The following is a 15,748-nucleotide window of genomic DNA, read 5'->3' on the forward strand; positions in this document are numbered from 1 at the left end:
TACCTCAATTCGAATATTCTGTAAGCCAACTAGATCGAGTATGCAACCGTACTAGTTACGGGACTCAGGGAGTGCCTAACACCTTCTCCCCGAGTCAAATGAACCCCCTTACCCGAATCTCTGGTGCGGACTTGATTTTAGAGTCTAAAATGTGTTAAAAGGAAAAATTATTTTTTTTAAAAACGGTGACCTAGCACACCGAAATCAAAGTGAGGTGGCGACTCTGAGTTATTTTCCTTTTGAATACAATTTTTGTCACGTTCTAATTGGAAAACCCTTTTCAAGCTTTTTACTAAATCTTTTTTTTAAGAGGGTTAAGTGAGGTTTGTTAAAAAGAGGGGTGTGACATCTCTGGTGACTCCGCTGGGGATTTGCAGGTTCGAGCTAGTACTTGATTTTGTTGGCTTTTTAGAATATTCGGTTGAGATTTTTTTTTATGTTTTCTTTATTTGCTTTATTTGATTTATTTTTGTTTATGTCGCTTTATTTGCTAGTTGTTTTATGTGTTTACTGTTTTCTTTTTATGTGTTTACTGCTTTATAACTGTCATCATATGCATTACCCGGTCAATTCTTTCTGCAACAAATTTTGGAGTACGCGTCGCATACACGAAATCTTCATTGAGTCACCCTTATTTTAGGAGGGGGGGCCGTCAGACGTATGGAGTGGGTGGAAAGCTTGAGCAGCCACCATCGACCATACGCTCCCCCGAATTGCCTTGTTAGTGAACCCCAAACTTAAGTCAGCCTTTAGGTCATTCTTATTTGCATCATGTCATTTAAACCTAGCAGGGCTCGGTCCCAAGTACCGTGTCCCGTTGTAGGAAGCCTATCCAAATTATGTCAAAAATGGGCACGTGGCCCAAAATGACATTTAATCATCCTATGTGCTAAATGTTGCATTTGTGAGGGTAGAAAGGTCATTTGGCGAACCGATGCTTGGGAAAGAAGGGTGAAAGATGAAGCAAATTGGGCCCACTCGCATTTTTCTTTCATAGTTTTCCAAAAATCAAAAATGAAAATGACAAGAAAAAGAAAATCCAAAAAGATTTTACACTTTCCCAGCATTTTCCAAAAAAAAAAAGAGAAAAAGAAAATCCACAAAGATTTTACATTTTGCATCATTTTTCAAAAGGACAAAAAAAATATAGTTTTTACAAATTAGTTGCATTTTTTAAAAAAAGCTTTCTCCCATTTCCAATCCTCTCCCGAACTATGCATACCTGATTCTCGTCTTTCGGGGTAAGATACGTAGGCAACCCACATAGGGTCCGGTCTTCCTAGTAAGTCTTAGGTTTTTGGCTTTGCGAGGACTTAGCCATATCTTGCATGTTTAGCCACTTTTGGCCACATCGGTCATTCTTGCAAAATAGGGTTATTTTCGCAAAAGTGGTTCAATTACCCATGTCTTAGGGTCTTGAGTCTACAACTCGGTGTCATATCACTTTAAGGTCCAACCATGTCGTATTTGCGTCCCTAGCCACATTCGGCCAGTTTTGCAAAATGGGCCATTTCTGCAAAGTAATTTTTAAGGCCCTGATCATTGGGATGTTGGAGTCATGTAAGCTTCAAATGGAGTATTTTTCATGCATTAGGGGTCAACTTTGTCAAGTTTTCACTAACAGCCACTTTCAGCCACTTAGGCCATTTTGCAAAATATAGCCAAATCATGTCTTGCATTTGTCCACTAGGAAATATTGTGGTGTCACGTAGTGTCCCAAGTCACTAACCATGTCCTCTTCACTCAGGTATGGAACCGCTGGTTCGATCCAAAGTGCTGATGGTAGTAAAGATTCCTAGGAAATTAATCAGGTGGTGGAAAATGTTTTCATTGTTAGAGCAACATGAGTTAATGCACAAATTGGGCACCCTAACTTCCCTTTTTGATATCACACCTCGCCCAAACATAGTGGAGGCGATGCTGACTTATTGGGATCCGCAAAATTTGATTTTCAGATTTGGAGAATGTGAGAAAACCCCTACCTTGGCAGAAATGTCTGGTCTCACTCGTTTAAGCTATATAGGCAAGGACATGATACTTCCCCGAGACCATTCTAGGACAAGACTCCTCAGCAACCTGGGCCTGAAAGATAACAAGCATTTAAAATGCCTCGAGCAGTCTTGGATATCCTTGGATTATTTGTTTGCTAGATTTGGACCACAAGATAGTTTTGACGTCTTTTGGGATGAGTTCTGCACAACTAAGGCAAAGTGGCAAAGACGTCGCCTCGAAGCTTTCAGCCTTGCTTTGTTGGGATTATTGGTTTTTCCATTAGATGAGAGGCACATTAGCACCCCTCTACAGTCAGTGGTAATGGCATTATTTCATGAGAAGCAATGCAAAACCGTTACCGTTGTGCCGATGATCTTAGCAGAGTTGTACCGAGCCCTGAATGAGGTTATAGGATGTATATGGTATTTTGAGGGAAGTAACCTTTTGCTACAATTGTGGATGATGGAGAATTTGCACACCGCTTCCTTACTTTGTCCTATCGATCGTGCCTTGAGGGATCGGGTAGTATGCATCGAGCGTAGGATGAAATCTCCTAAGTTTACATACCCAATAGGCGTCACATCTTGGATTGAGTTCCTTGGTTCGAGGACAAATGGGAATGTTTTGTGGGCTTACCTTTGGCTACCTTTAGATGATATCTTGGTAGGATGCCTCATGCAGCCTTTCCTGATGCTGATAGGACTCAAGAGTGTCAGGTCGTACACTCCCGTTAGGATAATGCGATAGTTGGGCATAAGACTAGAGGAGCCTCCAACTTTAAATCTTCGGAGACACATCATGAATTTTAGCAAAAAAGCGGCTGACGAAATCAAGTACGTGCAATACTGGAACAATGCAAAGAGGATGAAGAAAATTACATTAGTAGAGGACGTTGGCAGGCCCGAGTGTACTCAGGAGTACCTGATTTGGTTACAGTCCGTCCCACCAGGGGTCAGCACCCCATTGCCAGCACAACTTAGGGGTCGGGCAGTTCAGACAGATGATTTTGAGGAGGCATCAGACCAAGATCCTTGGGATAAGCTTGAGTTAATAAAGTCTCCATTAACGGGATTGGTAGCAAACGTGGAGCAACATGGCCAGTATTTGTTTAGGGTCGCCCTTCAGGATGCGGGGGCACACGCCAAGGCCTTTATTTCCGGCATCGGTGTTTCTTTATGAGGCATATTACAGAGTTTGAGCATGACGGACAGCCCAGGACCATCCCAACCAGGACCGTCGCATTCAGGAGCAGCTTGAGGAGTCATTCTATTTAGGTGTTTTGAGATTGTCTTATGTTGTCTTTTACTTTCGTGTCTTGTCTAGGAGTACCAAGTCCTTTAGGTAGTGTCAAAGTTTGTCGTAGTGTAGTTGAGTCTGTCATGTCTTTCATTATCGTACTTCCCATTATATTTTAATATCGAAAAGTTTTTAAATGAAAATCCCAAAAAGATTTTATTTTATTTTCTACCACTCTTCCAGAACTACGCTTGGTCTGATTCATGAGGGACATGATACGTAGGCAACCTACAGCGAGTTCGATCAAATCATTTTGGGTTGAAACAAAAAAACAAAAAAAAGGGAAAAAAGTGATAAGAGGTGTTGGAAAAGAAAGAGAAGGAAGGATTGAAATGAGCAATTGGGATGATGCCATATGACCCTGCGACCCTTAAAGCCATTTTAGAACCGTTAATTATTGTTAGGTGCATTGCACGTAACGTGATATTATTATTTGATAGATGCCCTAACGCTAACATGGTGGTTTTGTGTTGTTGTCCTCTGTTATCTTTGTTTAATAATAGGAAGGTGGTTAGTTTGTTGGCATCCTGGCAAGTCATCCATACAACACCCGATCAAAGCGTCAAACAGTCATGGCTAGCAAGGAAACAAACACTGGAGTTGTAGACCTACCAAGGGAGATTGTTGAGTCGGAATCGGAACTGCAAGAGGAGGTCCGGAGGTTGAAGCATCAGATGGCGGAAATGTATCAAGACTGGATTAAGGGGCACCATCCACCCTCGTTCCCTACCAACTACACACAAAACCTTGCTTCCATTCCACCACTCTCTCAATCCCAGACGTCCAATACCATTGATCTTTCCCCACAACACGCACCTGGCTTTACCCCTTACCACAACCATCCCAGCACTTTGGCCCAAACTTTTCATGCTCCACCAGCCAAAACAACCTCGTACCCTGCTCCGACATCTACTCCTATTTTTGTATCCCCTCTACAAGATACCCTCCAACGATCCTCTAGTGAACCCGCATTCCCAGCTCCTGATGCCCCCTACTATGCACTGGAGCCCACCTTCAAAGTCCCAGATCCTTACTCTTACACCCCCCCCCAGTTTGAGCCTCATATTGAAATTGACAAACCACCCAAGAACGCAGAGCAAGAGGAGATGTTTAGGAAGGTAAAGAGTCTGGAGCAATCATTGAGAAATATGCAAGGGTTGGGAAACCAGGTGAGTGTGGCCTATAAGGATTTGTGTTTGTTCCCCTATGTCCAACTGCCTGCCAGGTTCAAGATGCCCAAGTTTGACTTGTACGACGGACATGGGGATCATGTAGCTCATCTGAGGGGTTATTGTAGTAAAATGAGAGGCGGCGGGGGAAAAGACGAATTACTGATGGCATACTTCAGCCAGAGTTTGAGTGGAGCAGCTTTAGTATGGTACACCCGCCAGGACACTAACAGATTGTACACATGGGACGATATGGCTCAGGCCTTTGCCCAGCACTTTCAGTACAATATAGACATTGTCCCAGACTGCCTATCTTTGACCAAGGTGGAAAAGAAACCCAGTGAAAGCTTTAGAGAATATGGGTTCCGATGGAGGGAGCAAGCTGCACGAGTCAATCCTCCGATGAAAGAAGATGAGATGGTTGAATACTTTCTTCAAGTCCTGGAGCCCACTTACTATGGTCACTTGATCTCAGCCATTGGTAAATCTTTCAATAATGTGGTAAAGATGGGAGAAATGGTGGAAGAGGGGCTCAAATCGAGCAAGATCATGAGCTATTCTGCTATAAAAGCAACCACCCAGGCAATCCAGAGTGGTACTGGAAGTTTTCTAGGCAAGAAGAAGAAGGACGATGTCGCCATGGCTGTCTCTGGACCATGGCATGGCCAGAGGGGTTCACCTCATCAATACACCCATCCTCGACCCCGACCTCAAACCTACGCCCAAGCTCCATATAATCCACCGCAACATTAGTTTTCCCCGCAAAACCCCCAATACTCAACTAGGCCATCCCAATAACTTGTTTATCATGCACAGTCATATGTTCAACCCCCTCCTTACCCTCAATGGCGTGCCCCAGCCCCACAGAATACCTACCCAGCTCCACAAAATACCTATCCACCTCCACAACCCTACCAAAACCCCAATGGTTCAAATTTTTGATCAAGGCCGGAGTATAGAAGAGAGAGGCAGTAGCAGAAACTAACCTTTACCCCGCTTGGAGAGTCCTATGCTAGTCTGTTTCAAAGGTTAAGGCAGTTGGACGTCTTGAGGCCGATTGAGTCAAAGATACCAAATCCCCCTCCCAAGAACCTCGATTATTCTCTTAAATGTGCCTATTGTTCTGATGCTCCAGGGCATGACATAGAGAAATGCTGGCATTTGAAAAGGGCAATCCAGGAGCTCATTGATACAAATTAAATTTTAGTCCAAAGCCCAGACACGTCGAACATCAATCAAAATCCTTTGTCAGCTCATGCTGAGACGCATATAATTGAAATAGTTCACAAGGATGGGGAGCCCAAGAAGTCTTCTAAGTTCGTCATGATGATTCAGGCCAGTGAAAGTAATTTGGTTAAAGCTCCAGACTCTACCAAAGCAAAGCCTTTGACAGTTGAAGGGGCGACAGAAAGTTGAGCTCGCTCAATTTGAAGCCACCGGTGTTGGTCGTGAAAGTGCCTTCGAAAGATATTGGGGCAAGTCCGGAAAGCTCAAAACTGGTAGTGCCAGGGATTCCAAGTAAGCATGTCATAGTTGTGAAGGGGGCTCATATTACCCCTATCATCATTAAACCAGTAACCGAGCTGCCAGTGGTTGATGCCAAGGCTGTTCCGTGGAATTACAAACAAGTTATAGTGACATACAAAGGAAAATAAATAGAGGAAGATGTTAATGAAACTAGAGTATTGACTCGTTCTGGGAGATGTTTCACCCTAGAAGAATTAAGGAAAGCCAAGCCATTTAAAGATAGCCAAATGCCAGTAAAGAAATCGGTCACCGAGGAAGAGGCTGAGGAGTTCCTGAAAAAGATGAAAGTGCGGGATTATTCCATTGTAGAGCAGTTAAGGAAAACACCAACTCAGATTTCTCTTTTGTCTTTGCTTATACATTCAGATGAACATCGCAGGGTCTTGATGAAGATTTTGAATGAGGCACATATTCTTGATAAGATCACAGTGAATCACTTGGAAAAGATAGCTAGCAAGATCTTCGAAGTAAAAAGGATCACTTTCTCAGATGATGAACTTCCTATGGAGGGTACAGAACACAACCGAGCTCTTTATCTCACGGTGAAGTGCGAAGATTCTGTTGTCTCAAGGGTTTTGGTTGACAATGGCTATAGTGTGAATATTTGTCCCCTATCTACTCTGCAAAAATTGAAGATTGGCACCGAAAGAATCCACTTGAACAGCGTGTGTGTTCGAGGCTTTGATGGGGGAGGTAAAGATTCTGTCGGAGATATAATGCTCGAATTGTCGATAGGGCCAATTGAGTTCACCATGGAATTCCAAGTATTAGATGTGAATATCTCCTACAATTTGCTACTGGGCAGGCCCTGGATACATGCTGCTAAGGCGGTCCCGTCTTCTCTCCACCAAATGGTGAAGTTCGAATGGGACATGCAGGAAATATTTGTGCACGTTGATGAGGACCTGTCAGCTTGTAATGACACAATTGTTCCCTTTATCGAAGCTGAATATGATAAGGGACCTTGGGTCTATCAAACTTTCGAAACAGTGTCTGTTGAGAAGATTCCTGAAGGAAAATTCATTCCGGGTCCTAAGTTATCTTCCGCGTCTATCATGGTTGCGAATAAAATGTTGAAGAATGGTTTCGTGTCAGGCAAGGGTCTGGGCTTATCTCTGTAGGGTATTGTGCATCCAGTGCGCCCCAGTGGGAATCCTGGTACATTTGGTTTGGGATTCATGCCTATAGAGAAGGATGTAAGAAGGGTTAAAAATCTGAAACAGAAGGTATGGTCACTCCCCAAGCCTGTCCCACACATCTCTAAGTCTTTTGTCAAGCCAGGGGCCGAAAAACCTCCAACCTCCTCAATCCCAAAACCTATGGTCGATGTTGATGAAGAGTTGATCAAGAGGTTCCAAAGTATGTTCGAAGAGGTCAATATGGTAGAAGTTGGTGAAGGCTCTAGTAAAGCAGATGTGCAGCTCGTTGGCCCAAATGTGAAGCTTAGCAATTGGGAAGTACTCCTCTCCCCACCAGGAAGGAGTTTTGGTAGTTTGCTTTGTTTTCCTTTCTGTTATCTGGGTTATTCCAGGGTTGTAATCCAGATTTTTAGTTTTTGCTTGTTTTGAAGTTCAAACCCTTCTATCCTTTTATTTTCAATGAAATCCAATTTCCCGTTTGTCCGTTATTCTTAATAGTGTTTTATTTTATTCTTTTTCTTTTGTACAATTCTTTTTATGCTGGTTGCAATGATATGACATGCATGAAGAATTATAAGTCGAGTCTTAAAAGACAATATAATTCTAAAATAATAATCCAAGAAGTAGAATATGATGATGAAATAGAATATGATGAAGAAGCAGCATTTGAGGAAATCAGTAAAGCGATAAAACAATTTGAAGAAAAACCAAAGTCTAATCTGAGTGAAATTGAAGCAATCAATTTAGGGGACCAGGATAATGTTAGGGAAACCAAGATAAGTGTGCATTTAGAGCCGCAAGTTAAGGAGGAAATAATCAAGATATTGTTTGAGTACAAAGATGTCTTTGCATGGTCATATGATGATATGCCGGGCCTGAACACTGATCTGGTAGTTCATAAATTACCAACTGATCCAGCATTCCCTCCTATCAAGCAAAAGTTGCGAAAGTTCAAGACTGATATGAGTGTGAAGATCAAAGAAGAAATCACAAAACAGCTTACTGCAAAGGTCATTCGGGTCACGTGATATCCCACTTGGTTAGCTAATGTTGTGCTAGTACCAAAGAAGGATGGTAAGACTAGGGTATGTGTTGATTACCGTGATCTTAACAAAGCGAGCCTAAAGGATGATTTTCCATTTCCGAACATTCACATTCTGATCGATAATTGTGCCAAGCATGAGATTGGGTCTTTTGTGGATTGTTATGAGGGATATCATCAGATCTTGATGGATGGGGAAGATTCATAAAAAATAGCATTCATCACTCCACAGGGAACATATTGCTACCAGATAATGCCATTTGGTCTGAAGAATGATGGGGCAACTTACATAAGGGCGATGACCACCATATTTCATGACATGATACATAGGGAGATCGAGGTTTATGTAGATGATGTGATCATAAAGTCAAAGAAGCAGTCTGACCATGTCAAGGATTTGAGGAAGTTTTTCTAAAGGCTCCGCAGGCATAACCTCAAGCTTAATCCAGTGAAATGTGCATTTAGTGTCCCTTCTAGGAAGCTGCTGGGGTTCGTGGTTAGTAAACACGGCATTGAGTTAGATTCATCGAAGATCAAAGCCATCCAAGAGTTACTGCCGCCAAAGAACAAAACAGAGGTGATGAGCCTGCTTGGAAGGTTAAATTACATCAGCAGGTTTATTGCTTAGCTCACGACAACCTGTGAGCCCATCTTTAAGCTTCTGAAGAAGAATGATGCAATCAAGTGGACTGATGAGTTTCAAGAAGCATTTGATAAAATTAAGAGGTATCTGTCCAATCCACCTGTGTTGGTCCCACTAGAGCCCGGAAGACCTTTAATTCTCTATTTGATAGTCTTGGATAATTCTTTCAGTTATGTATTGGGTCAACACAACATCACGGGAAAGAAGGAGCAAGCAATCTATTATCTCAGTAAGAAGTTCACTCCCTATGAGGTTAAGTAGACTCTGCTTGAAAGGACATGTTGCGCCCTGACTTGGGTGGCGCAAAAGTTGAAGCATTATCTTTCGTCCTACACTACTTATCTTATTTCTCGCAAAGATCCTTTAAAGTATATCTTTCAGAAGCCTATGCCCACGGGAAGACTGGCAAAGTGGCAGATTTTACTTACAGAGTTTGACATCATCTATGTGACTTAGACCATTATGAAAGCCTAAGCCTTGGCCGACCACTTGGCCGAGAATCTGGTGGATGATGAATATGAGCCGCTGAAGACTTATTTTCCTAATGAAGAGGTCATGTGTGTTGACGAGGTTGACCATGATGAAAATCCAGGTTGGAAACTCTTCTTTGATGGAGCTGCTAATATGAAAGGTGTTGGAATAGGGGCTGTACTTATCTCTGAAATAGGGCAACACTACCCTGTAACAGCCCAGCTTTGATTTCATTGCACCAACAACATGGCCGAGTACGAAGCATGCATTATGGGTTTAAGGTTAGCTGTAGACATGGGAGTCCAGGAAATACTGGTTCTGGGAGATTCGGATTTGTTGGTTCATCAGATTCAAGGAGAATGGGAGACTCGGGACTTGAAGCTTATACTGTACCGACAGTGTCTGAATGATCTTTGTCAACGATTCAGGTTAGTAGAATTCAGACATATTCCCAGGATTCATAATGAGATTGATGATGCCTTGGCTACTTTGGCGCCAATGTTACATCATCCGGACAAGGCCTATGTCGACCCCGTGCATATCCAAGTTCGTGATCAACATGCTTATTGTAATGTGGTAGAAGAGGAAATCGATGGCGAACGTTGGTTCCATGATATCAAGGAATACATCAGGCCATAGGTATATCCACTACATGCTACAGGTGACCAAAAGAGAACCATTCGACGTCTAGCTAGTGGATTTTTCTTGAGTGCGGGAATCTTGTATAGGAGGACTCCAGATTTAGGACTGCTAAGATGCATAGATGCTAAAGAAGCTTCAACTATCATGGTCAAAGTGCACTTTGGATTTTGCGGGCCGCATATGAACAGGTATGTCTTGGCAAAGAAGATACTTCAAGCAGGTTATTATTGGCTCACCATGGAACGAGATTGCATCAGCTTTGTTCGCAAATGTCATCAATGCCAAGTACACGTTAATTTGATTCATTCTCCCCCATCTGAGTTACACACAATGTCTGCACCTTGGCCTTTTGTTGCTTGGGGCATGGATGTCATTGGACTAATTGAGCCAGCAACGTCAAATGGGCATAGGTTTATCCTGGTGGCCATTGATTACTTTACCAAGTGGGTCGAAGCTGTAACTTTCAAGTCCGTGACCAAGAAGGCAGTGGTGGATTTTGTTCATTCAAATATCATTTCTCAGTTTGGAATTCCCAAGGTGATCATCACAGACGGTGCTGCTAATCTCAACAGTCATTTGATGAAAGAGGTATGCCAATAGTTCAAGATCATGTATCGGAACTCCACTCCGTATCACCCCAAGGCAAATGGAGTTGTTGAGGCTGCTAACAAGAACACAAAAGAAGATACTTCGTAAGATGGTTCAAGGTTCTAGGTAGTGACATGAAAAGTTGCCTTTTGCCTTACTGGGTTATCGCACTACTGTTCGCACTTCAGTAGGTGCAACTCCTTATTTGCTAGTATATGGAACTGAGGCAGTTATACCTGCAGAAGTTGAGATTTCATCCCTTCGGATCGTTGCAGAAGCTGAAATTAATGATGAGTGGGTCAAAACCCGGCTCGAGCAATTGAGTTTGATTGATGAGAAAAGATTGGCTGCAGTATGTCATGGTCAATTGTATCAGAAGAGAATGGCAAGAGCATACAACAAAAAGGTGCGTCCTCGGAAATTCGAAGTGGGCCAGATGGTATTGAAACACATCTTTCCTCATCAGGTGGAAGCTAAAGGAAAGTTCGCCCCAAACTGGCAGGGGCCGTTTATAGTGAAAGAAGTGTTGCCCAATGGTGCTTTGTATTTAACAGCATAGAAGGCAAATGTGTAGATATGGCTATCAATTTTGATGCAGTTAAGAGGTACTATGTATGATTTCTTTGCTTACCTTCAGTTGTATTTCGTACTTGGTATGTTCAAAGTTGAAATGACGAATGCATTTTGTTCCGCTGCCCAAACACTTTCATCCTTTGCTACCTCTTTTGAGCCTTGTTTATTTTCTTTCATACCCCTCTTTTGGAATCAGTAATAGAATTAGAGAATGAAAAAAAAATGAATGAATGAATGAAAAATAAGAAAAATGAAAAAAAGAGAAAAGAAAAAGAAGAGAAAAGAAAAAAAAGAGAAAAACAAGAAAAAAGAAAAAAGAAAAAAGAAAAGACCCAAAATTAAAATTAAAATTCCCCAGACCCAAAGAAACTGGGGCAGAAGTTTTGGTTTTGAAAAGATCTGATTCCAAAAGTCGTAATTTTGACCCCTTTTAATCTTAAATTATTTTGAGCCTTTATGCCGCCCTTTTTTTCTAACCTTGTCCAAAAGCCTACATTACGGTCCAAAGAAAGGCCTTCCGATCAATCTTTGAGAATGCCAGGTCAAGCGAGATAGAGGTATGATTTACATCATGGGTAACACTTTGTTCATGGGCACAAGAGAGAAAATTTAAAATGAGAGTCTTATTGGTGAAAACCCTCACGGGCACCGTAAGGCGATGGTGAGCTAAGAGAAAATTTAAAATGAGAGAGTCTTATTGGTAAAAACCCTCGCGGGCACCGTAAGGCGATGGTGAGCTGAGAGAAAATTTAAAATAAGAGAGTCTTATTGGTGAAAATCTCGCAGGCACCGTAAGGCGATGGTGAGTTGAGAGATGAACAAATGAGAGAGGCTTGTTGGTGAAAACCCTTCGGGACACTATAAGTCGAATGAGGCTCATGACTTTACAGAGAAATTGGATTAGTGAAAGCCCGGTTTTTGAGGTATGAAGACACGACATGAACTGAATTATGATTGGTTGGACAGATTAGACTGATCAGTCCGAAATGCATGTCATGATCATTGGAGCTAGCCGCTTCACTCAGTAAATCTTCTTTTTCCCATTCTTCTTCACATAGTCATCTGTGCTCAAATTTTCCTTTGTTCCTTTTGTCAAAAATCATTTCTTTGCTCTTTGAGCCTATCTTTATGAGTATCTTTCGAATTAGCCTTTGTTGAACAAGCAGGAAATGATTTCAAAGCTTACTACCAACTTCTAAATTGCACAAAGCGGAGTTCAGCCAGGCCCATCACAATTGACATGATTTAGAACAAGAAGTATGGTGATAACTGGGGTTCAGGCAATCAAGTGAATCTTGAATTTTGAGAAAATGCAAGGATTCAGTAACTTTCAGAATGAAAACACAACGCAACAAATGAGTTTAAGAGATTCAAGTCATTCAGAGGTTTTGTGGCCCAGTTCCAATCAAAAGTTCAAACAACTCCTTGCTAGCCCGAAGCAGCTAATCAGAATGAAGCATGGCAATGGCAGAAGCAGATGCTCAGCAATGATGCCACAAACTAACTACCACGTTTTCAAACTAACAAGATTTTATTTGTCTGAAACAGGGGCAAGAAAATTTTTTAATCCACAAGGACCCTCCCACGAAGAAGGCGTGGTTCAGGGGTAAGAAATTCTATTCAGAATCCTCCAAGAAGAGAGCATGGTTCAGGACCCTCCTGGAGAATGGGACCTAGTTAAATTTAAAGACCTTCATAGATAACAAGATTTAGCGTAAGTTCTACCTTTAGGAAATATAATTTAGCTTTAAAGTTGTCACTCTTAAGATGAGATTTAATTTGAAGTTTTCAAGGCCCTCCTGGATAATGGGATTTAGCTTTTAAATTCTTAGATCACTTTAGGTAATATGATTCGATTAACGCTCACAGATTTGCCCAAATTCCGAACTGGGGCAGAAAATTTCTTTTGTTTTATCTGTTTTGTTGTAATGGCAGGCGCCCACCTGGATAACAAGGGAATACAATTCAAGTTTTTGGTAATCAGGTAACCACCTGGATAACGAGGGAATACAATTCAAGTTTTTGGCGATCAGGCGCCCACCTGGATAACGAGGGAATATAGTTCAAGTTTTAGCAATCAGGTGCTCACCTAGATAACGAGGGAATACAGTTCAAGTTTTAGCAATCAGGTGCCCACCTGGATAACGAGGGAATACAGTTCAAGTTTTAGCAATCAGGTGCCCACCTGGATAACGAGGGAATACAGTTCAACTTTTAGCAATCAGGCACCTACCTGGATAACGAGGGAATACAGTTCAAGTGTTAGTAATCAGGCGCCCACCTGGATTACGAGGGAATACAGTTCAAGTTTTAGCAATCAGGCGCCCACCTGGATAACGAGGGAATACAATTCAAGTTTTGGAAATCAGACACTCATATGGAGAACGAGGGAATTTATTTCAGAGTTACTTTCAATTCGCAAATTCAAGAAGCATCAGGAGCCCGCCTGAAGAACAGGGTCCACTTTTCAGTCTTATGTTGAAGATCAAATAGAGATTCAAGGAAGATTCAAGACAAGAAGCAGATAGGATCTTGTATTTTTCTTTTACTTTTGCTGTAATTTTTCCCTTTTATTTTTTATGTAATGGCAGGTACTGCGGACCGGAACTCCGACGTCACTTCACTCAACTCTCCACCTCGGTATACTCCATCATCTCACGCACTTCTGAACTACACGTGGCTGATTCCTTTATAGCCAAGGATATGTAGGCAACTCAAACACCAGGGCTCGGTCACGCTCTTTTTTCTTTTAGTTTTGGTCTCTCTAAATAAGGGTCAGTCAAAAAACATATTTTGTTGTTCTTTTTCTGAAAACACTTTGTGTTTTCCGTCAAAGAGGGGCAGCTATAGACATATATTTTTGACCCACGCATTAGAATCACCTCTAATAGTCATAGTATTTTTAGGATATTTATTTGGGTTTATTTCTATAGGATTTTAATTTATTATTAATTTTAATTCTATTTTAAGGCACAAAAAAATTGAAAAAAAATATAGAAATAGTTTCACTTTCTATTTAATTTAATATTAGGTATTTTTAGAAAGATATATTACTTTTAGCATATTTTAATCCTAATATAATCTTTGAAAATACCAAAAATAGTTCCAACTTTAATTTTTAGTTTTATTTTTAATACTAATAGTTTATCAAAATTAATTTAGAGTTTTTATAGGTATTTAATTTGAATTTTCAGTCCTTTTTGGCCCAATTTCGCACATTTTGAAGCCCAAATCAGCAACCCAACACCCCTGACCCGTTTTTAACCCAAACGACCCATATACCTGCCCATTTCCCCCTCTAAATCTTAGCCATTCATCTCATATAATCCAATGGCCCATGTCTTATCCCACCCCCATATAAATACGACCTTATAACCCAAATCCCTAACCCTAAAGACTACCCAAATCGGCGCCCCCCTTTTTCCAGCCTCTGCCCGCCTCCAAACTCACTGGAATCGGCCGGGTTAACTCATGGTCCCCTTTCCCTTCTCTCTTTCTTCCACGTGGCCTGACAAATAACCGATTTTGGTTCGAATCCGCGTCTTGTTTTGCTCTCTCACACGTGAATCTCTTTCAACGGTAGATGATGGACGAAGGGTAGGATATGATTAATGAAATTAATCATACCCCTCTATTTGCCCAGATTTTTACCAAAAAGAAGGAGATTTTCATAATTTTAGTGGGATTTTCGAATTTTTGAAGGGCTTTTGCGATTTCTTGCAAAGGAAGGAGAGAAGCTTCGGGAGAGGGCTATATATTTGGGCCTGGACAGAGATGGGGGGGGGGGGGGGGGTTCTTCGAAGTGGGTTTTTCCTTTCATCATTCTATTTTTCAGATTTTTCGTGTGTTTTGCCTTTAATTCAAAAAAAAAAGAAAAAAGATTTTCTGATTACTTATTTTAATTTCGCACTTCTGTTTCTTCTTTCCAACATTTTGGTTGTGATTCTTAAACATGGAGTTAAACTGAAACGTTGAGGAGTCGAGGTTTGCCTGCCGGTTCGGAGTTTGCGGTTCTAATTGGGTGTTCGCTAACCCAGTTGATGTTATTTTGTTCTATTTCCTGTTCGAGTTCGGCCGTCGAAGTTCTAACGAAGTTGTAATCGTTGGAGAATTGAATATATTGGAAAGCTGTGATTTCAGGTTCATCTCTTTCCTTATTCTCTTTACTTTGTATATGATGGATTAAATTATGAAAAGATCTTTGGGGTTTAGTCGGCTTTAAGGTCATAGAATTGGTTAACTTGTGTAAAGATGACTGCCATGCTTTCATTGCTCATATGAGCAGTTAGGTGCCACAGGTTAATTTAAATGATTTTTCCCTCACTGTTTGAGTATGCTCATATCCGTTTAAGGCTTAAGTGTTAATGGGTTAAGTTTTGTCTGATTCTGGAATTGCTCAGAAGTAGTATCTTCCTTAATATATGATGTTTTCTCGAATATTGAGTGAATTACTCATTTTATGGGGTTATCATGTGTTTTGGATTGAAATTCATGAGTGAATATCCTTTGTGTCCACCTTAAGTGTCCTTGGTTTTAAAAGAAAATTATTGGTTAAGGTTTGGCATGTGCATTTTTGCCTCTGCTATTCACGTTAATTTGGAGTGCAGTCACTCAAGCTCATATGATTTAAGCTAGTGATTTTAAGCCATGAATTAGCTCTTATTTG

The 15,748-nt window shown here is 41.2% G+C and overlaps 1 protein-coding gene across 1 annotated transcript in view; it reads left to right on the top strand.

The window, feature by feature from the left end:
- LOC107807837 (uncharacterized) overlaps window positions 1-15,405 on the top strand; it is a 34,187-nt gene extending 18,782 nt beyond the window's left edge. The window contains exon 3 of the mRNA XM_075254721.1: window positions 3,792-15,405. Coding sequence (XP_075110822.1) covers window positions 3,861-5,210 — 1,350 coding nt within the window. The 5' untranslated portion in view covers window positions 3,792-3,860 and the 3' untranslated portion in view covers window positions 5,211-15,405. The remainder of the gene's footprint in view (window positions 1-3,791) is intronic.
- The last annotated feature ends 343 nt before the right edge of the window (window positions 15,406-15,748 follow it).

Source organism: Nicotiana tabacum, chromosome 6 (assembly GCF_000715075.1).
Source record: "Nicotiana tabacum cultivar K326 chromosome 6, ASM71507v2, whole genome shotgun sequence".
NCBI lineage: Eukaryota > Viridiplantae > Streptophyta > Magnoliopsida > Solanales > Solanaceae > Nicotiana > Nicotiana tabacum.